The sequence below is a fragment of the Thermobia domestica genome, chromosome 18 (genome assembly GCF_964235325.1).
Source record: "Thermobia domestica chromosome 18, izTheDome1.hap1.1, whole genome shotgun sequence".
NCBI lineage: Eukaryota > Metazoa > Arthropoda > Insecta > Zygentoma > Lepismatidae > Thermobia > Thermobia domestica.
In genome coordinates this window covers 22,332,433-22,355,455 of record NC_137471.1, presented here as the reverse complement: position 1 = coordinate 22,355,455, position 23,023 = coordinate 22,332,433, and the positions used below count along the sequence as shown (strand labels likewise).

Below are 23,023 nucleotides of genomic sequence, written 5' to 3'. Positions count from 1 at the left end.
ATATTTCTCTGTGATCAAGTTTCTTTCTTTCTTTTCCTTTTTTTTCCCAAGGAAAACTCCAAAATCAGAGAGACGATGTTATGAACGAGGATTAGTTCCCTAGTTGCGGAAGAAATTCGTCCTTCATACATTTTAGCTCATTTTTATTACAGGTACATACTGGATTTATTTCAAGTTTCGAAGGTTTCTTTCATAATATATGCTTCCCCTAATTCTTGTTCAGAATAGTACGTAGTGGAATTTTAAGCTAAAATTTAAACTTCAACTTTGATGGCCAATAAGTCATGAACCAAAATCTGCACACGAAAATATTTCCTATACGCACTAAAGAAGTCAAGTTTGGTCAAGATGAGTTCTGTAGATCTTATGCGATATATTCTGTCCTTGAGATCGATTTCATTAGGAAGTCAAGCGAAGGACGAAAATGATGTTACTGGCGTCACCAAACATCGGTGGACGCAGTTCAAATGTGAACTTACGAGCGTCTTTAACGATGATCAAAGCAGAAGATCATAATAGCGAACAAATCAGCACAAGAACAACTTCAACAGCAAGGTATGTTGTAGAACGATGGCATAACGCAGTGCTACAACAGAGAAAAAGAGAGTGCGTCGCATATGGAACTACAGATAGTGTATATGGTTGTCTACTCCAATAAGATTTTACTACAATTTTCCTAGCAATGGTGAGAAGAAAAAACCTCACTGCACGTCTCTCCCCAGAACTTGATAATGTTCAATGCGATATCCTTCCTTTTAAAATACTTTATTATTTAGTTTATACTGATAGGAAGGTCCGAGAATCTTACACGGGAAAGACGACTCACATTATGATCCGAAACATGAATGACCTGTAGCGAAACTTTGAGAAGGCTTCGAGGTAACATTTTTTTATTTAGTTATTTCATAATTTAATTTTCAGAGAAAGCGGATTTATTAATTAAATTAGTACCACTCGTACTTTAACCCTTATACTACCAACAGACGATAAGTTCTGATTTGTATAACAGCGCATTAAGTACATATAATTTTATGCTTAATACAGTAGATAGCACATAAGTAGTCATCAACAAAGGAAATCGAGTATTTTATATGTAGACTGCATACAAAATACGCTTTTTTTCTTTGTCTCAAACTCTACGAGGACATATGGATTTATCAGAAAAAAAGAACATATCTATAGTGTTTCAAGAACAGGGGGAATAGAAACATTACGTTTTGCCTCAGATAGGGTTGGTCACTTTAACACTACTATAACATTCTAGCTTGGTAGGATAAGGGTTGATAAAAGTAACATTTTCAAAAATGTTAAGTTCACATTACATAGGGTGATCCATATAGTCTTTCACTATTTTATTAACTCAATTTCCCTTTGAATATAGTTATAAATGTGATATTTCGTACGAATGTTGTAGAAACTGTGGGTGAATCAATCTGGTTATTTTCAACAAAATGGTGCTCCACGTCGTACATTAAACGACTCCATGCAACTCATATGTACATTCTTCGGTAACAGCATAACTTCAAAGAACTTAGGCCTCCCAGATCACCTGACTTAACCTTTTCTTACGGAGTTAGCTGCAGGACGAGACGGATAGGAGTCGTCCAGGAAACCATTACTAATGAAGTGTTCAATAGCAGTGCTATTGATTCACTTCAGAAATCAATATTAGGTTCTATTGTGTTTTCAAATTTCGTCAGATAAGTGACGGGCGTTGCGTTGATTTTAGTTGAGCGTCCCTTTCAGCAGCTAGGCTATATGAGACGTGGACCTACTGATTAACGTGGAATCCGAACCACATGAGCTCCCGCCGGGAATCGAACCCGGGTCTGCCACGCCAAAGGCGCGTAAATAAGTGACGGGCATTTCCAACATTTGCAATAACAATACGATTACCCATACTTACTGCATAATTCACAACTGATTGCACGTAAAACATTAATGAATGCATCTTACTCAATGCGGAATATGAATTTTCTTGACTATAATTTCAGCTTACTTATAGCCTTCAACGGGTTTTCCTGATGTTGGTCGATATTTGAAACCCCTTTATATCCTTGAATAACTTCTTTACTTACAGTTCTCCAATAAGCTCATGGACTGACAATTGTTTTCAAGAACGTTCCTATAGTGTATATTTGGATGCCCAACAATTCTGACGTCATAACTGTGCACCCATATTTCCGATGTATAAGGAAAAGTCTCAAAACTGTTATTAGCTTATTCAATAGTGTTCTGTAGACACTTTTGACTTATGTTGTTATTTTTAACTGTCGTTAAGTTATTCACAAAAATTCAAAAATGTAAGGAAGATCTTACGAAAGAGCCTTAAAAGCAGAGTGGCCTAAACACCATCTTTTCTCACTGTGAAGTAATTTGATCACTTACTTTAACCTTTTTACAATTTCAGTCAAGCAGCTACTGCATCAACACTATTTTTGGTTCGTACGTCACTCTCTTCTGAATAAAGCAATCTTTCAAACGGTAACATTCGCTTGTCCCGTTTCATATATCTGAAAAGGCGAATTCGGGAAAAATGGGATCTTTTTCTGAAGAAAGAATTGTTTACTGAAGGTCAAACAGATGACGTCATGACCCCCACCAACTTGACGAGCTACTTCTCAAAACACATGTGATCTGTTTCGCAGTGTATGTGTGACTGAACAATAAAATACAGCAGCTCTAGATGTTAAAAGAGCATCTTAAAACAATACACACACACATTTACCATAAATCCTGAAAGGGTTAACTGAGATTGTTAAAACTTCAAAATGCATGTTGGTCACATATAATTAATTATTTTTGGTTATGTCGATGTCAATTTCTTGAGATAATAGGATTCTGAAAAAAAAAAATACTTTGGATTTTTACTCAAAGTATACTTTCCGTGCAATCATGAAAACACATGACATTTTTTTACTATTACGTCCTACGTGTATGCACTTTAGGCTAAAAGGAGATGTATAAATAATGGAATAAAAGGTGGAATGAGAATGTTGGAGAAACTTCCGAGAAAACCCAACGACACGACACTGTCCAGCACAAACTCGCGTGCCCGGGAATCGAACCAGAAACCCCTCGCACTACAGGTTAAGTGCTCTACCACTGAGCCACCGTGCCCCCTTTGGCATAATAATATAAGATAAAAAAAAAAAAAATCAAAGTCTGTGAATGGAGACAAAAATATATCAGAAGATGTTTAGGCCACTTTATTTAAGTAAAGACGTTACTCAAGGATGTAATGGGAAGTTTAGTTATCAAGAGCCTCTGCAGAGAAACCCATCGAATGCTCCAAGAATGCAAGCTTACGCATTAAAATTTTCTGCTCTACTAATTACACATGTTAGTTGTCATTTGTTTAAAAATTATAAGTTAATAGAACAGTAAAAGTTTATACGGATCACTCTGGATACAGCTTACAAAATACATAAACGTTTTACTTATTGATAATTACGTGTCAGTTGACAAAATGCGGGTGTGTATTAGAAGGAAAAAGCTCACCTTGTGGAACTCCGTACAGGATATTGAGCGTCATACTCCGGTGCTCCTCGTTCTGAGGCATCACGACTACGGCATACAAACTGCCTCGACTCGCAATATTCGCAAGAACCCGTCCAAGAGGTATATCTTCGTTTGGAAATAAAAGGTCCACGGTCAGACCAATCTTCTTCAATCTTCTTTCAATCACTTCTGCATACTCCCTGATTAGAATAACATGTTGATAAAAAAAATTGTCACATAAGCAAGCATGGTGTCCATGTTAAGAAATCCCACCTGCGGGAAACGCTACATTTTCAACAAACGAATCTAAGTATATTCAGTAATGTAGAACACTATTACTATAAAATATATACCGTAGATTTCTAGTTAGTCCGCAGTAGTAAAATAGAAAAGTGCTTTCCATTTGATGGGAAAAAGTTAGTTTATATATCTTTAACGTCTTCAAATTTCAACCAAAGTCAGCCTACCGAACGATGGTTTACGCTAACTTTTGGCTTAACGGAAAATGTACAGCAATGAGAGTAAGGAGTGAATAAAATAAAAGTTATCAACAGTTATAGTAATCTCGTGCACGTGCCAGGCCGCAAAAGCTAAAACGCACAATTCTTTGACGTTTGATTGGCATATATGTCGCAATTTTGGTAGCTAAATGTTTGTTGTTGGCGTGTTTAGATCTAAATGAGAAATACTGTAAACTAGAAGTAAAATCTTGTATAGTTATGAGTGAAATCTTTATGACATCCCAGATTATGCCCTTTACGGATGGTTAATTCAAGTGAATAATTACGAAAGATTGATAGAATGAAAATATGAAAGGAAACTGGAGAACTATGAGAAAATCCACGATCACGATGTTACTTACCAAATCGAATGTAGCCTGAAATAAAACAAGGGATTCCCTGTAGCAGAAATCAACGCTATGTTACAGAGCAAATGTCTTCCCTTTTGCACAGTGTTTCGAAAGAAGAGTAATACACCATCATATAATAAAAATGGTTGAAAATTTATCCAAACGTGAGCACCAAACAATGAAAAGGTTGAAACTTGATCCAAACGTGGGCATCATACAATAAAAGGGTTGAAAATTTATCTCAACTTGGGCATCACACAATAAAAGGGTTGAAAGTTTATTCAAACGTGGGCATCATACAATAAAAGGGTTGAAAGTTTATCCAAACATAAGCATCATACAATAAAAGGGTTGAAAATTTATCCAAACGTGGGCATCATACAATAAAATGGTCTAAAATTTCAAAGAACGTCATATTTATGAAGACTTGTCGGGACCAGAACGAAGAAAGTATGTAATGCAGAATTTGATCAACCACTTACGTATTTAATACATCAAAATAGATTGATATCTGTTCACGATTTGATTAAAGAAAACTAACAGCACTACGATGAGTGAAATAACTCAAGAATCAATGCCAGGAACAAGTTGACAAAAGACGAGCAAATAGTAAAACAATCGTACAACCAGGACATGGCAGCAAAATCAAGAGTTTACAGACAGTGTGACCAATGGAGCAAGGGTAATGCATTTTGATTTGCGATGAAACTTGTATAAAAGAGAACCCGGTAACACTTTCGGCAGTCTATTTTATATAAAGTGTATGGAAGAGGATGTGAATATCTCCGACGAATACGTAGGAGTAAAAAAGTACAAGTTTTCCTGTTATTTGTGTTTAAGTTCAACATTTCTAACAATTAATAGAGTTTGTTACTAAGAGGTATGTAACGACTGAAATATGATTTCAGAACACACGATACAAAGAACTATTTGTAGAATGCGATTTGAATATAACTGATTCTCTCGCAAGCAGATCATTATGGGTCTAAAGTTTTTCTTAATCCTGAAAACGTTTTCCATTGCTCTCTATTAAGCATATATGCACGCTCCTAATGTCTTCCTGCAGTTTGTATTTATTAATGCTTCCAGTTGGGGTTGCCAGATTTTGTAAACGAAAAACCGGGACACCAATCTCTGACTATATATTATAAGGTCAGGGTTCCTATTAATTTGGTCAGAATTAATTAATCACCTGTCTTTTCCAGGTTACTACTCACAATTTTCCAGATTCATTTTATACATAGTTAACCCAAATAAAGCCCCACAAGGGATTATAAAGAATGTGAAAAGGTAACGTAAGAAGAGCTGCCTAGCCCTTATTCCGAATTCCGATCTGTTGTGTTTAACAGGTCCTAAATATTGCGTCAATTACGACAGAACCTTTCATTTATGACTGAAGAAATACTACTTCTTCGTTGCGTCATCACCTGAGTCAGAAAAACTACCCAAACAGAAACACAAATCTAGCATTTAGCAAGAAAAAAATACATTTATGCTAAATTCAGAACGATAAACAAAATGTAAATTTCTTTAAAGACTTGCGCAGGCTCTCCAAAAGCTAAGACAGAAAAAAATATCCGGTATCAAAATTATGAGTTTAACTGCCACTTCTTGTGCTAGAGTAACTTGTTACGGAATTCTAATCTCAGAATTACTGAAAAATTTTATTAAAGGAAAAATATAAATTCAAAATTATTGAATGGGTGCACAACATCTTTAGAAATATTTACCCACACATGAGAAAGTATATTAGAAAACACAGTCCTGTAATCGTTGAAGTGAAATTTCAAATGAAACGTCGAAAACCTTCCGTTTTTATGCGAGACATACTTGTTCTTGAGCGTTGAAGTTTTTCAATCTGAAGAACGAAAACCGGGACAAACAGGCGTCCCAAAAGCCTTTTTCGGGACAGTTAATTCCTTCATTGAAAACTGGGACGTCTGGCAACCCTATTCACAGTAAAAAATCTGCTGAAAAGAACACAACAAATCAGGAGTTTGGACATACAAAAATGCTTCTTGAATATAGCTGGGTGAGTCACTGCATACTGAAGTAACTATGGAAATCAAAACTCTCTCTGGAAAGGCTGTGTCACAGAAATCTGGAAACGTAGAACAGACGTTCTATCAACTGTTAAGGTTTGTAATTCAGTGTGAAAACAAATCTTTCAGTTTTACGTCCCACGGTTATGCCGCGTAGGCTAAATTTAACGGTGAATGATGATAAATTAATGGAATGGTGGAATGAAGAAAGTGGAAGGAAACGGGAGGACCCCGCGAAAAAGCACGCACACGGTGTTTGACCATCACAAAGCTAATTTGGCGCAAGTTGGGATTGAACGAGGGATCCCCTCACATCAAGGTAAACATTGACACTGTTGTAATTCAGAGAAAGACAAAGTTATACGATATCTTTAAGGTAGGAGTAGCAAAACCTTTTCAACTTTGAGGACTACTTTTCATTTCACAAATCCCTGGTGGGTTACTTATCTGTTCACTCGCCCGCTAGAGGAAACCATAAAACAATACTAGTGATTGATATATAATCAGACCACTGCGGTCCACTAATAGATCGTAGCGGATACGTTGGCCACCTCTGTGGAAGGGAAGTTAATATCTTCACTTTGTTAAGTATCAGAAACAAGAAAAACAGTAGATAGATGCTATATTTGTGTGTCAGAAACAATTACAATACACCGAGCTTTCAGCCACCACAAAATGGGTTTACACACAAAAATAACAGTAATAAAAAATAAAAATGGGCAAAATACAGGTTGTAACAAAAAAAAAAAAAAAAGTACGACAAAATTTCAGAGGATGATTCCTTATGGGTAGACAAGTAAAAAAAAAAAAAAAAAAGTTCATATGAGGCGTATAGTTTCTAAATCCGCCATCTCCTTCACGAAATGTTTCGAGAAAAACAGGAAAAACCGATAACTCAGAGATTGTGTGAGATCAAATTTTCTTTTTAGAAAGACTTTCCTGCTTTATGGACATTCATTATAACTACCAAATGATAAAAATCTCTCTGATCGTGTCGGGCATGGAAAGGAATACCAGTAAATCTACTTATCTAATTTTTTTGAAAATTGGAGATGGCGGATTTAGAAACTATACGCCTCATATAATCATATGTCGAGAAATGCATCGTTATAGAGTCACGGCCATTGAGCCGCCTGATGGTGTACTACGTGTAAACAACATGCAGATATGGCGTGTTTGTCGTCGAGGAACCTGTATCCATATCACTTGCAGCGAATGAGGCTTTTGTCAGCAGCCGACTATCTATCGCGAATAGGCTTTTGCAGTGATACCTCCAGCTGCGTGCCATTAATCTCATTTTCCAATCCGCAATAGTGTTTATAGATGAGGCTCAATTCACACGAAAAGGCATCTTCAATTGCCATAATATACACGTTTGAGCGGACGATAATCCTCATATGATCAGTGCTAGGAGACAGCAACAACAGTTTGCTCTCAGTGTGTGGCGTGGTATTGTCGGTGACACTTCACTCCCGCTACACATACTCCCGCAGAGGCTGACAGGAAACGCCTATCAAGACTTCCTGGAAACCCATATACCGGATGCATTGGATAACTTGTTCTTGACTCTGCGTCCACCCATGAAAATGCATAGTGAAAAGGTTCATCCGTCAGGAAGAGACTGATACTAAAATTATTTTCCTACCTTAATTAGGAGCTGAGCTGTTGAGATTTAAATTGAAATGAAATGAAATGAAATCTTTAAGTTTTACGTCCCACAAATATGCCGGTTAGGCTAAAGGAGACGGTGATAATGAGAGATGAGTGAAATGGTGGAATGAAGAGTGGGAGGAAACGGGAGTACCCCGAGAAAACCCACGAGCACGGTGTTTGTCCACCACAAAGTTCACTTGGCGGGGGCTGGGATCGAACCCGGGACCCCAAGCACCAGGGGTGAACGCTCTACCACTGAGCCACCGTGCCCCCCCCCCCCCCGAGATTTAAATTGAGTCACACTGAGAGAGTCCAGAATGTACTATTTCACACCCTCAGGTGGCTCAACGGCCGTAACTCTGTAACGATGCATTTCCCGACATATGAACTTTTTTTTTTTTTTTTTACTTGTCTACCCATAAGAAATCCACTCCTGAAATTTTGCCGTACCTTTTTGTTACACCCTGTATATGGAAGAGTGGGAATAAACTGGAAAGAATTCACTCACTGGTGAACACTGGGCTTTTGCCCAATGCTGGTCTCAATTATTACTACTTAAACAGCATGCGGAATGTGCTAATTTAAGTGGGCTAACATTTCCAAGCATTTCTGAATAGTATGATGGGAATCTAAATCGCCTATTTCAACTTGTTTTTTTTTACAATGTTTCCTTGTAATCAATATTTATCTGTTATTTTTTTATTTTATTTTATTTTTTTTTTTTTTTTTTTAATACTGTTAACTACTTAATTTTTTTCTCTAATAAACATTCTTCTCGAAATGCCACTTTGATCCTTTTTGGGCGTATAGTATGAAAATTACATACAAGAACGCAGAAAAAAAAAGAAAAAAAAAACTTTCAAGCTAGATTACTAATACAGAAACGAATCAACATAAATACACAAACAAACTTTAAAAATAATTTTTTAAAAAAATTGTAGGTACTTATATTGCAATATCTTTGGCGCTACCAAAATAACAATGAATACCAGTACAAGAACAGTTGAAATTGTCAGACTGCTATCTGACGGTTCTGTGCCGAGTATGAACAAAACACTTAAAACGGTATTATAAACACTACGAATAATGCTTTGAAATCCGTATTAGGAACTTGATATTCCATTCTAAGCGCAAAACACCAACGCATCCTTAAGTATTTCGATACACGCAAAGGAAAATAATACGCTGTGGTAATACGGTTACAGGAAAACCAATTCAAATACAAAAATTAAGAAATATATAACAAGAACAGTACGAAAGATAGCATACAATACTTTCCACATGTACGATCGCAGGATTTAAGATCGAAGGACTGCATTCCTTGCAATCGGAATAGTCCACAAGGCAAAATATAAGGTTCAGAAAACCAATCGGAGATGTTTCACATATAGAATCTCGAAAATAATATTGTATGAATCCTTCATACATCTGTCTGAATATTTAACGCACTACTGTATTCATATATCGCCTTGTGCCAACAGCAAAACTGCTGTATGTGCAATTCTTTAAAATTTCATGAGATCTAACCGATAAACAGTTCAAAGCACATTTTCAAAACGCTCACAATCTCAAAATAAAATTGAGATGTAAACATATATAGTATTTCCGTTTCCTCTAAAATCGTGTTTTCATATAACCACACACAATTTATGGTTTACTCTACGTTTTGCTTCAATAGCGAATCAAGTGAGGATTCTTATAGCGCAATAGATTCACAAAATTTCTCTGAAATCGTCTTGTCATATCACCCACATATCACGCATGGTTTACTCCATGTTGTGTTACAATTTACCGTGAATAAAGTAAAGATTCCCATCGCGTGTTGAGTTCGTGAAATTCATTAATGACACAAAAAATTTCAAACAGGAATGTTTCATGTTACTGCAACCAGCAACAAACAGCAATGTATGTGTAACTGTAAAAGCTGAAAATATACTGACTGCCTGAAACCAACAGCGATTGTCCAAGTTTTATTGTGTATTCACTTTAAAAAAAGAAAAAAATTGCACGTCTTCATTTTTTTTTAACTGGTAGTTACCATCAAAAAATTCATCCAACGTTCTGTATATCAACACTCACAGTAACTTCTTTGTGCATTTTAGAAAGATAAAAGTACGAGTGATATCGCACGTAGCGACGTTTATTAGCGCCAGGTAGGAGTGATAGCGCAAGTAGTGACAACCATCAGGGCCAGGTAGGAATGATAGTGCACGTAGCAGTTATTAGTGACTGTTTGCTAATAGAAATTAGCATAATGAACTAAAGATTTTTGTCATTTATTATAAAGAATTTTCAATGTGTCCTTTATCCTTCTACAACCAAACATCACAAATATTTTAAGCAGAGTTACTCACAGACATGTTTTTATATTACAAATAGGATATAACCACAAACGATTAAAAACAGGCTATTGCAGTATTTCCAACTTTTACTGTGACACATACATACATGGACAAGAGACAAAAATAAACGAAAAACATTACTCGATCAATTACAGAGAATAAAAAAAATTCATAAAAAAAGATAATCATCTGGACGAATTTCGAATAACAACATCCTTGTTTACTCTAACGTTCTTCGTTTGTAAAACTTTCATGCGTTAGTGTGAACAAAAACAGCGCAACAACTAAAAGAACACGCGAGAACAATATAAAATTGCATGAAAATATGTTTGAGCTCATCCCAAATCACACGTGTAATACACATTTGAAGTATTTCTTTTCTAAAACTCGATGCTGGAAACTATATATTTAAAACGTAAAAGCACGAACAGAACTACATGGTTAGGTTCTACAAAACGCGTTAGGTTCTATAAAACGCGAAGCACATATCTTTGGTTTGGTAGGTATTGTAAAAGAAAAGTGCATTGGGAGCGAGATGAGACCCAAATTAAGTCAACATACATAAATGGAAATACACCGTATTTTATTTGTTGAAAGAATACCAACAAATATCCAACACAACCGATGTACTAAATGTAAAATTCGCTTAACGTTGGTGTTAACCCCAAAAATTTCCGAAGTAGGTTCAAAAATATCCCGGGGTCGAAACGATAGGGTTTTTATACACTCTTAAAAATATTTATTGTAATAATCTGAATATCATTCATTTTAGCTTTGGAACTTCTTTGCCTTAATTAAAACTAAAATCTGATCCCAGTACATTACTTGTCATGAATAATAGGTTCACATTTTCGGCAATTTATCATTGCTTTCATCAAAGACATTATCTGTCAGACAGAACTCAATCACACCTTCTATCTCTCAGACTGCATAGCCCCGATTATCCGCGGAACTGGGTTGCAAGGACACTGCGGATTACCCGAAGGAGGTTAAAAATGAGGTGCAAACACGAAAAAAAAAAAAAAAAAAAAAAAAAAAAAATCAGCACAGAAACTATGTTTTATTGTTCGTATTGCTCGAATCGTCAAGGTCAGTGATCAGAGAATGTGAAAGCCATGACCAAAGAAGGGGACAAGAGCCTGTCCCTCATCCACAAATTCCGAGAAGGCCTATAGAATTAGATGTACAATAACCCTGTGGGGCCTATTGTTATTTTCCTTGTTGTTGGCTTGGATTATTATTATTTTAGGTATGTAATTAATCCTCCAGTGCTCGCCCGCGGACTCTCATTCTGCAATGAGCAATGAATATCATTTACTACCAACGTAAATCACTCTTACCAATTCCCATTTTTCATACCTTACAACAATAGGCTTCTACTTATCAGAGTAGAGTTGCCCTTAGAAACGTGTACTATTGTTGGAAATATTGATTTTTACAATGCAATTTATGTTTTAGAACATACAGTACTTATGCGGAGTATCAGTCCGCAGCGACTACTTATAAAAAATAATTGAACGCGACTTTTTCGTTATTTTTTTTCGCGGTACTCGCGGATAATCGTGGCTTTATTGTATTTACTAGAAGTGATTTCCTTTTGTCAGATTTTATTTTTAATTAAAGTAATGATCTGATACCAAATACATAATCAGCTTGCGTCAATATCGCCGCTTAGTTTCAGCAAAGGATTTCTGCCATTTCTTATAGCGGTACTAATGAAACTCACACCTCTTACACTAACTCCACTGAAACTGCAGTGAGTAAGATATTGACACTAACTGAGGAAAGTCCTTGGTCATAATTCAATCATGCATACAATTACCTCGCTGTGCTGATACCAAAATCTTTAAACTAGAAAATAAAAGACGCACCATCTTATACAAACTTATCTTTGTATACTTCTTATTCCAACTATGTATGTGATCTGGACTACGAAAGAGTGATCAACATGAAATAATAATTTTGGCAGAAAATAGTCATTAAACTCATTTTCTTCCAGATTTTATTCTTGGATTTCAACATAAATTAAGAAGCAACATCATGTGCTCCTCATACATGCCGCGTGTAGCCGAAACCATTTTATGATGAGAATTTCTAGTACCAGGGTGTGAACCCAGTTCCAGGCCCGTATCCACGGGGATCTAGGTGGGCCAGGCCCCTCTAAATTTTTACTAGCCCCCTTAAAATTTTCATGGTAGGCTTGCAAATGCACTATAAAGGAGGCCTTAGACGAACACACTTGCATGACCAACATGCATGAAAGATTTTGTTTCGTCATGCATCTTGGAAGAATATTTTGCACACACACGTACCAACCTACTGTCCAACTTACTAGAAGAATGAATCGCAGGAGTCACGTGATATCTTCCGCTGTCATGCTGGGGGACCTAAATATAAAACAACCAACTTGCATGAACGAGCCCATACACGGTAAACATGCATGAAGAACGGCAAAACCATCATGCTTGTTTACAGAAGATTTTGAAAACTTTCAACATACATGAACGAGACCATAGATGAACAACTTGCCTGTGGTTTTATCATTTTTTATGCATGTTGGAAGATTTCTTCATGCATGTGTTGTCTGAGTGTATGGGCCCCTTAATATGGTTGGATCGGGCCCCAACTACATTTTTGGGCTGGCTACTGGCCTGCCGTTTTCATCTATGTTTTTGCAATGGTGAAGCTCAATAATGAAATACTAGGTATTAGATTTTTGGGCTGTTGGCATCTTAAGCCATTTCGCCCGTCACACACACACGTGGGATGAAGTCCCTCAGCGATCACACTTTCCGGGGAAATTGGGAGTAAGAAAGGAAATAGCCTAGAACCATTATGTTAGGTACCATCCCGGCATTTGTCTGGTGGGAATGAGGAAAACCTCATTCAAGATGGATGGCTGAAAAAGCTGTTTGTTACACCTTTCCAACGGACTGTCCAACCGGGAATCGAACCAGGGAAAGCGCGCACCAAAGGCGAGAGCGTTAGCGACTACGCTATGTGGGGCCACAATAAGCGAGTGAAAAATAAACGGCTGGAGCGAGAATCGAACAACTATTTACAGTTTTTCTTGGGTTTTTATTTACGTCCCACGATAACGCACCGAGGCTAAAGGAGACGATGATAAGACGGATAATGATGAAATGATGAAGTGGGAAATAAAAGAACCCTGAGAAAGCCATACACTTTGTGTTTGTCCACCAGCAAGAGTCAAACCAGGGACCCTATGCGCCAGAGGTGAGCGCTCTAGCACTGCGCTACCCCAGTTTTCCATATGTTTACCGTGCCGATGTTAACCCCAGAGAGTCAGTTTTCTGACCAGCCATACATTCTCACTCTAAGTCGGCGTTCATTTTTTTTTTTTTTTTTTCACTTATCAGATCTTTCCGTCCTGTTGGCTGAATGAGATAGGTGTAGGTAACATTACACTGAAGTTGCACTATCCGGTCGAGACGTAATGTTACGTGGTAATTAGGCCATTTTACGCACACAACTTTATTTAAAAAAAAAAAGGGGGGGGGTACGTACGTTAGGAAACATAACTGAGCAAACGTCAGCGAGCGAAGGGGGATTAGAAGCCCCGCAGAGCTCGTTTTATTTCACCTTTGCCTCCATGATAATACCACGTGATATCACGTCACGCTCGGGTGGAACAACTTCCATGTAAATCTAACCTCACCCGAATGAGATAGACGACAAAGACACTTGCTTTATTTAACACGCATTAACGAGATAAGAACGTGGATGAAGACCGAGAAATCCACAAAATTACAAATCAGGGATCGAACGTATGGCTCGTAGCATCAGAGATGAGTGCTGTATCAATGAGTCATCGCATCCTCCAAGCAATCAACTTGGAATTATAAAAGAGCAAATTTTGTTACCCGTGTGGTGCATTATTAAGTTCTTATCTCTATCCAAATAATAAAATCGTATGTTACTGCACCAAAATTTTCACAACACCCCAGTTATTGAAGTCACAAAAAATCCATCTAGTTCAATATTAATGCATATATATATACAAACACAAACAAACTACTGTTTAAAGAAAGGAATATGGCGGCTATTCTTCGTTCAAATTAAAGTGTTTTGTATACATTAAAAAACTACTTACCACAAAAGTGTCGAGAATTACAAAATTGTGAAAGTTTCGGCAAATGTTTATTGCCTTCCTCAGTAGATTCCTTCAGAAAACTACCACTGTACGTGGAACTACATCCGTTGATTATCTTTCTAAATATCATTACTTTTCTTATTTTCGTAAGATTCCCCTTGTATCTATATACTCCTCTTTATGAGTACTAACCAGTGTCTTACTGCTTCACAGTTGCTTCTGTCATCTACTTTAATTTCAAACATAATTGGAGGAAAAAGAGACAAAATTGGGACTGAACCTACAGAACCTTGTTATTTTCTAACCTGCATATTTGAAATGCACCCCTAAGTCAATTTGATTTGATTTGATTTACAGTTTAGAGTCCCCTTCAGAAACGAGGCTATGCGAAACGTACCCTAAAGCTCCAAACCACATGATCCCTCTAGAATTGAACCCGAGTTTCCCATGCCAAAGGCACGTACGCTAACCGCTTAGCCACGAGGGAGCTCGCATCCTAAGTCAAGTAGCAATGTTCTATGTATAGTTTATAATTTTCAGGCAAGGAAAGGCGTACTAATCCAGTTAATTTTGACTAAGTGCTTATGGGTACCCAAGTTGCTTTCAGTTGAATACAAATACAATCGACTCACCCTTTCCCACTATTTGTTTGGAATTATTTGAAAGCGATCTTTAGGAGTTTAATGGCAGATTTGTGACTATGGACGAGACATGGGTACACCATCATACACCGGAATCAAAACAATAATCGAAGCAATGCAAATGACCTGGATCTCTATCCCAAAGAACGCCAAACAAGATTATGGCATCAATTTTTTGGGATACTAAAGGCATTATCCTGATTGATTTCTTCGAAAAGGGAAATACTGTCAATTCTGAATACTACTGCACACTTCTCCGACGTTTGAGTGAGGAAATCAGAATTACAAGGCTAAAAATCTGCTAAGAAAGGTGTTTCTCCAGAATAATGCGCGCTTTCATACGTCCCTTGCATTCATAGCAGAAATTCACTCCTGTGGGTTCAAACTGCTGCCGCACCCGCCCTATTCGCCTGTGGCCCGCGCAGACTTTTACTTATTTAGAAACATGAAAAAGTTTTCGGAGGCCAGCGATTTTCTTCGGAGTGCTGTACTGGGATATTTTGCAGCGCTCGAGGAAAATTTTTTAAAAGTGGTATAGAGGCTTACCGGAGAAGCAGTGTAAATGTATCTCAGTCGAGGAGGATCATGTGAAAAAATAAAACATACTTTATCCAAATATTTTCTAGTGTTGTGGGTCACGAATTTTATCTTACTCTCGTATGTAGTGGTTCAAGAAGTAATCTAGAGAAACAAACCTGCTGGATAAAGTAAACAGTGAGGTTTGAGAAATATTACAGTAAAATATAATCCCACAACACTCCACACTGGTAACAATATTTGCTCTTTCAAACAAATTCGTGCGTTAAAATGCATTCGTTAATAAATTTGGAATTAATTTAAGCGGAAACTATAACTTTGAATTCAAGAGGGAAAAGAGGCAACTCAATTTTCATAAAATATTCAGGACAGTTCCATCCAGTTCAATTCCATCAAATGTGGTTTTCTAGTATTTAATGACAGCTACATGATCCGATTCACCAGATGGCAACGCAATCTCGGAGTTAGACACGAACTGAATTATTCCCTTGCTTTATTGGGCTCTTCAATTAATTCCAGCCCCAAACACATCAACTACCTTTGCGCAGTTCAGTTCACACATACAGGTCTCGTAATAAATTCAATAGATATATACCGAGCGCTACATTTACAATAGGAATATAACACTGTGCATAAAATCTTAAGAATAAATCAAAGCGTCTATTTAAAAAAAAAAAAAAAAAAAAAAAAAAAAAAAAATCCACTTCACGTACAGCATTAAGATCGATGGAAGCATTTCGAAATCCAATATGAATAACACAATAACTATGTATGTCTGCTTCGTTCAAATCGAAGACGCATATACTAGTACAGCTACTTCAAAATGCAATGTAAATAAGTTAGTATGTCAGTTTCTATATATATATACTACTAATATTCCAAAACTAAATTTTGTGACTTTTTCTTTTCCGAACTATAAAATTTAGAGAGCGAATTTGGCCGAAATTTCATGCATGTAGTAGAAGGGTGCTTTACTTACGATTTGGTAGCGTCTACTGCCGACCATAGACATTCTTGATGGTGAATTTTGACGTTTTATAGAACAAAATTTTTCAGTGTATGCTTATATTTGTACAGATAAAAAAATCGTGACCCAAAAGCTAAGTTTGATGACTTTTTCTTGACTTTCATGGCCGTTTTCTGATTTCATGACTTTCGTGACCGATAGACACCCTGAGATATATATATATATATTATTTTTTTTATTGAGCATTTATATGCATCGCATACTCTGATGATACACGATGTGGATATGTGGGTATTAAATATCTTTCAACAGTCTCTAATGAGCATGTTCTTTGTTTTATAACGTTCTGTGCTCCTGTACTTACAAAAAAAAAATATTATCTTTCACATTATCTATATCCGACACAAATCAATTCTGACTGTTTCGGATTTTAGTGAGTAGCCTGAAAAGAACCTATGGTAATTTCCACGTGGTTCAGACTTATACTCAGTCCACGACGTCATGAACGAAAAAACCTTTCTCATTGTACATCTAGTAGAATTTTCAAAGTAATAATGATAAAAAATACTACAATATTTTTAAATTCTAAAAGTACGAAGCACAGAACATATCACGCTTCGTACAGATTATGCATGGAACTCTCACTTTTCATCAAGATTAACCATGAAACGCTTTACACTTTTTTTTTTTTTTAAATATTATATTACGCTTTCCACCGTTTCGTAAATGTTAAGCACAGAACGCTTAACACTTTTCGTAAAGAAAGATAGAACCCGTTGTTCTATATTAATTACTTGCATTCGAATTAAAATCTATAAGCAAATAAACGTGCTACATCTTAAAAAAATGTCGCGCTCCGTATACTTTTGCTCGTTCTTCGAAATCGCGCGGATTATTATCGTAGAATATATTCTAATCACTAGCCTACCTTTGTTTTTTATTGAGCACAATTATTTCACAATCATTGGGTCTATCCACATCAGGTGGTGCTGCGTTCATAGGTGCGGCTGCTGGTGGATAGCCCTCGGGAGGATAGTCTTTCGGAAGACCCGCTCTACCTTGGTCCACTGCAGGATAATCTTTCATTCCTCCTCTCTGTCTATACGAGGCTTCATAAGGATCAGCACTGGAATTAAATAAACAAAAACAATTAAAATGATATTTACATGAACACACAACTTACAAGTAAATTGATCGAGTTTTCATTACTTGTACGCATTCTTATATAACATTTTTATTTAGCTTTAATGTACACTCATGTCCAAAGTTATTGTCGCATATCTATAAATATGTTGTAGGAATATAATTTCATAACGAATTCGTCCGGTATTTCTTATAATGTTAGTACGTGTATAATCGGCAAAGACATGTATGTGGCAAATTTCATGTCAAAAGAGCAGTAAATAAGAACAATAAAATGAAAATAAAACTTCTTTGTCCATTTAGCAACATTTTGTTTTACTCATTCTAATTTTCGTATTTATAATTCTTTTCCTATGAAATTTACCATGAATATACATTTTCCGATTATACAAATAGTTTCAGTATTAAAAGTACCCTGCAAAATCATTATCAAATTATATTCTTACAAGAAGACAGTTATAGATATGCGACAATCATTTTGGACATGAGTGTACATTAGGCTTCTCCAATTGAATCTTATTAATCGAAACTTTGGAACCCAAATCAAACGAAGTTAGAGGTACTCTGGATAAACAGTGACTCATGTTACACACTACTGAATACAAACAATAAAATATTTTATGTTTATAAATGAGCATCTAAATTTAATGCATGATCCAATAGAGAATTCTTCATATACTTTTTTTTAGAAAGAAGAAAAAAAAAACCCTTGTAAGTTCAAATATTTATCTTTTACTCATTGTATTACATTTTAAATCCTACACATACACGATACACTAAAGAGTTCTGAGCTTTTACAGATTTAGTGTAAAACCGCAATTTAAAAAGAATATTAAGATATGTGATCTACATAAGCAGTTCGATTAGAATTAGATTTCTGGGCGTTCCATGGGTTAGCCCGTTACGTATGAGGGATGACGTCCTCCGGCGATCACACTACATGAGGAAAGGGAAGGAAGAAAGCGGCCTGGGACCTATTTGTTAAGTACCATTCCAGCATTTAAAAGGTGTGAATGATGAAAACACTGAAGAAAGCCCTGTAAAAGCTTTTACACTTTTTCGACCAAGTGACCCTGCTAGGAATCGAACCCGGGACCGATTAAGCAGTTCGAGTATGCTTCTAAAACAATGAACCCCAGACGAAGACTTTAGCACCACTGGAAGCTGAAATACTGTTACGGAATAGATAAAACATATTAACGGTAAACACAAATTTTATACAGAAGGTTGTTCCACGTATGATTGACCAAACGCGTTCTTTCCATGCGCGTAGAATGAACTTGACCGACATTAGTCAAGCGCGTTCCTCAGTGTAGTGTGTACCTGGTTTGCACGCTGGGCCGAAAATCCACCCCCTCTTCCATAACCTGCTTTAGGGATAAGTACGTTCTGTAACTCTTTCCAAATGTTTGTGTTCTCTCGTCGGCTGAAAATACCGCCAAAACTCAGCTCTTTACGACGGGAAGTTTAATGTATCAATTATCAGCACAAGCAGTGTAAGAGCACCAACTGCAACATTAGCTTGCCTTCAATAAAAAATGAATTTGGTAAGTTCGAGAGAGCTCTTCAACTTAGATATCATCCAGTGCCCTCTGCCAAGAGAAACAAACTTAGCAGCAACTTGCAAATCTCAGTCCAAATCCGTATGGGAACGAACTTGAACTTACTCCTGTCTGTTCTAAAATTTCGTCGATCGTGAAACGACGATCCTCGTCGACTTTTCGGCGAAATTTTTCAATGTTTTCGTAGTTTTTAGATTATGGGTGCCCAGAACGAGCATGATCTTTAACACTCATCTCACCACGTTTCAAGTGCCCAAACCACTCGAAATCTTGTATGTACCACGGTTCATAGCATCCTTCTTCAAAGGTTGTTGGAAGCATTTGGTAAGCTTTCGTTGCCGATTTTTCAAGTAGAAAACAATATTTTAAGCACATTCTTTGTTCGCTTAATGAGCTCCTCCTTAGCTAAGCGGTTAGCGTACGCGCCTCTGGCGTGGGACACCTGGGTTCGATTCCCGGCGGGAGCTCATGTGGTTCGGATTCCACGTTAATCAGTAGGTCCATGTCTCATATAGCCTCGCTGCTGAACGGGACGTTAACTCAAAATCAACTTAACTTAATTGTTCGCTTAAATCTGCCATCTGTAATCTTGAATTAGATTACAATTTTTGGTTAGAAAAGAAATGTCCATTGTACACTTAAAGCTTTGCAAGCTCGAAGTGTTATTTCCCACTTTTGGAGACAACCAAAGCCTGAGAAGGGCAAAATAAAGTATTAAACACAACTGTTAATTGTGACTTACGGTAGTTATAGATCTGAATTTACATTGTGGTTAACATCCATTAAGGAAAGAAAGGAACGGCTTTATAGCAATTAATAACGCTGTTTTATTTCCCTATAAAATTACCTAAATCTGGCTATGATCTCACTTACTTTAAAGCTGATTCCTGTGAATTTCTTGCAGTTCCAAGCTGTCGGCTCTCCCTGGAGCCTTGTTCACGGTTCATAAAACTAGGAGCAAAAAGAATAAAATCAAGGAAACATAAGCGAATGGACTAGACAGGGGAGAAAACTAGAGAAGATAGGTCCTCCCCGCTGATCTAGAAACTAGTGCACGCTTTGGAACACGTGATCCGGGGTTCAATTCCTAGTGAGAGTGTATTGAAATTTGAACTCTACGACTATTCAGATTCCACCTTAAACTACAGGTCTATGTCTCGTTTGGCGGCTCTGAAAATGCCGCCAAAACTAAGCTCTTTACGACAGGAAGTTTAATGTTTCAATTATAATTATCAGCACAAGCAGTGTAAGAGCACCAACTGCAACAATAGCTTGACTTTAATAAAAAAAAATGAATTCGGTAAGTTTGAGGAGTTCAGATCTCCAAAAAAGAAGACGAGAATAGGGTCATCCACAGTACACATCACTATCATGCAGGTGAGACTTCGGAGAATGGCCATGCGAGTGATTCCTCCGACTGAAAGACAAACAGCAATTCGTCTAGATGTGTGTTTGGGAATTGTGCGCCAATGACTGGATTTGATTCTTGAAAAAGCGTAATGCTTGGAAGCTGTAGGTAGACCCCTGATATTTCTGGTCTAAAATAATACAATAATCTATATATATATATATATATATATATATATATATATATATATATATATATATATATATATATATATATATATATACCTAGGTCTATATATATGAGAAGACCCAAAAGAAACTGGACTTCTCTTATAAACATTAATTTATTAAGTCTTTTTACAAAATTCTTTCAGTCTCCTTTGAAGTACTCTCTATTAGATGCGATGCACTTCTCCAGTTTTCCTTTCTATTGTTTGAAGCACCTCTGGAACTCTTCAACTTAGATATCGTCCAGTGCCCTCTGCCAATCTCTTTTTATAGCCTCCATATCATCAAAACACTTCCCTTTTAGATTGTTTTCATTCTCGAGAACATAAAGAACTTTGTCAAAATGTTTGAATTACTTTCGATCTGATTTTTCATGTCCTGGCTCAAATCAGACGAACGGTTTTTTGATTCTGTGTGAGCAGGCGAGGAACAAACTCGCAAATCCTCAGTGCAAATCCGCTGGGACGAACTTCAACTTGCTCCTGTCTGTTCTGAAATTTCGTCGATCGTAAAACGACGATCCTCGTTGACTTTTCGGCGAATTTTTTCAATGTTTTCGTCGTTTTAGATTATGGGTGCCCAGAACGAGCATGATCTTCAACACTCATTTCACCACGTTTCAAGTGCCCAAACCACTCGAAATCTTGTATGTGGCTCATAGCATCCTTCTTGAAAGGTTGTTGAAGCATTTGGTAAGCTTTCGTTGCCGATTTTTCAAGTAGAAAACAATATTTTAAACACATTCTTTGTTCGCTTAATGAGCTCCTCCGTGGCTACGCGCTTCTGGCGTGGAAGAACCGGGTTCGATTCCCGGCGGGAGCTCATGTGGTTCGGATTCCACGTTAATCAGTAGGTCCACGTCTCATATAGCCTCGCTGCTGAAAGGGACGTTAAACTCAAAATCAACACAACTCAATTGCTCGCTTAAATCTGCCATAACAATTTTGCAGGCGACAAACGAGAACAATTGAGAAAAACAGAATAATGCTCAAAAGTTAACCTCGTACGCAGATGCCCCTTGGGCAACTGATTTGGAAAGGTCTCTACTAGACTCACCTAGCGGTAGAAGTCTCTACTACGCCTAGGAACGGCCGCACGCTTTCAATCCGGTTTCTTTTGAGTTCCCCATCATACACACAAATACACACACATTATACTGTATATATACCAGGTTATCATAAAGTAAGTATAGCTGTTCAGAGAACTCCGGAGACGTAACTACTCGACAGAATTCAACCAAACTTGGTGGTATAATATTTGGAAACATGCAGAAGAGATTGGTGTAGAAAATAAAATTAGTTCCAATTTTCGCCACCAGAGGTAATTGTGGCGCTGTACACCAAGTAAGTGCAGCATGGAAGAAAAACTACACTAGTGATGCTAAATAATAAGAAAATCTGTAATTACCTCACCCTTAGGTCTCGTGTCTTTGATTATCAATACTATTAATACCCCGTGGTCAGTGGCGGATCTACGAGGGGAGGAAGCTTTTGAAATGAAGCGTCCCTTTAAAAGTCTTTGATATCTTACAAAAACGAGCTAAATGTTAGTCTTTCCTGTGCTCTTAAACTGCAAGCTCCCCTCAAAATTCCAGGAAAAGAATAGTGTCAAATCTCGCCTCCAAAGGCTATTGTGTTTCTGTTTAGTGTTAAGTACGGTAAGTGTGTTATGGACGACAAATGATATTATTGATATTCTATAAAATAAAGACCTAATTATATCCCCTGCGACGTGTGACATTGATTTGTACTCCTATTAATAACACCTTGATGTAGTAATGAGTTATGGGCGATTCTAGTGATGTGGAGTTCTACCCAAAGGAAAGGCCTTTGGCGTGAAGGTCCCTGGGCAAGGAAAATCTATGGTGACTAGTACCGTACGAGATGATGATGGCGTTTTAAGGACGGAACCTACAGTTTAACATGGGATCCGACTCGTGTGTCTTCACCGGAAATCGAACCCGGACCCCAAGACCACAAGGCAAACAGTGTGGGAAAAAAGAAGAAAAAACATCATCGGATCACCATAAATTCACTTCTGCCACATAGTAACGCTCAAACCCGTATCACTCAAACACATGCAGGAGTAAGTAAGCA

The 23,023-nt window shown here is 37.1% G+C and overlaps 1 protein-coding gene across 5 annotated transcripts in view; it reads right to left on the bottom strand.

The window, feature by feature from the left end:
• Nucleotides 1–23,023, bottom strand: part of Neos (nuclear receptor coactivator protein neosin) — a 93,717-nt gene that overhangs the window by 27,916 nt on the left and 42,778 nt on the right. For 3 of the 5 annotated variants that reach the window (XM_081746600.1, XM_081746601.1, XM_081746605.1), the window contains 3 exons: nt 20,226–20,303; nt 17,576–17,773; nt 3,502–3,701 (listed from right to left, as the gene is read on the bottom strand). In XM_081746600.1, the coding sequence (XP_081602726.1) occupies nt 3,502–3,701; nt 17,576–17,773; nt 20,226–20,303 (476 nt within the window). The remainder of the gene's footprint in view (nt 1–3,501; nt 3,702–17,575; nt 17,774–20,225; nt 20,304–23,023) is intronic. The other 2 variants (XM_081746602.1, XM_081746603.1) reach the window with 1 other exon arrangement.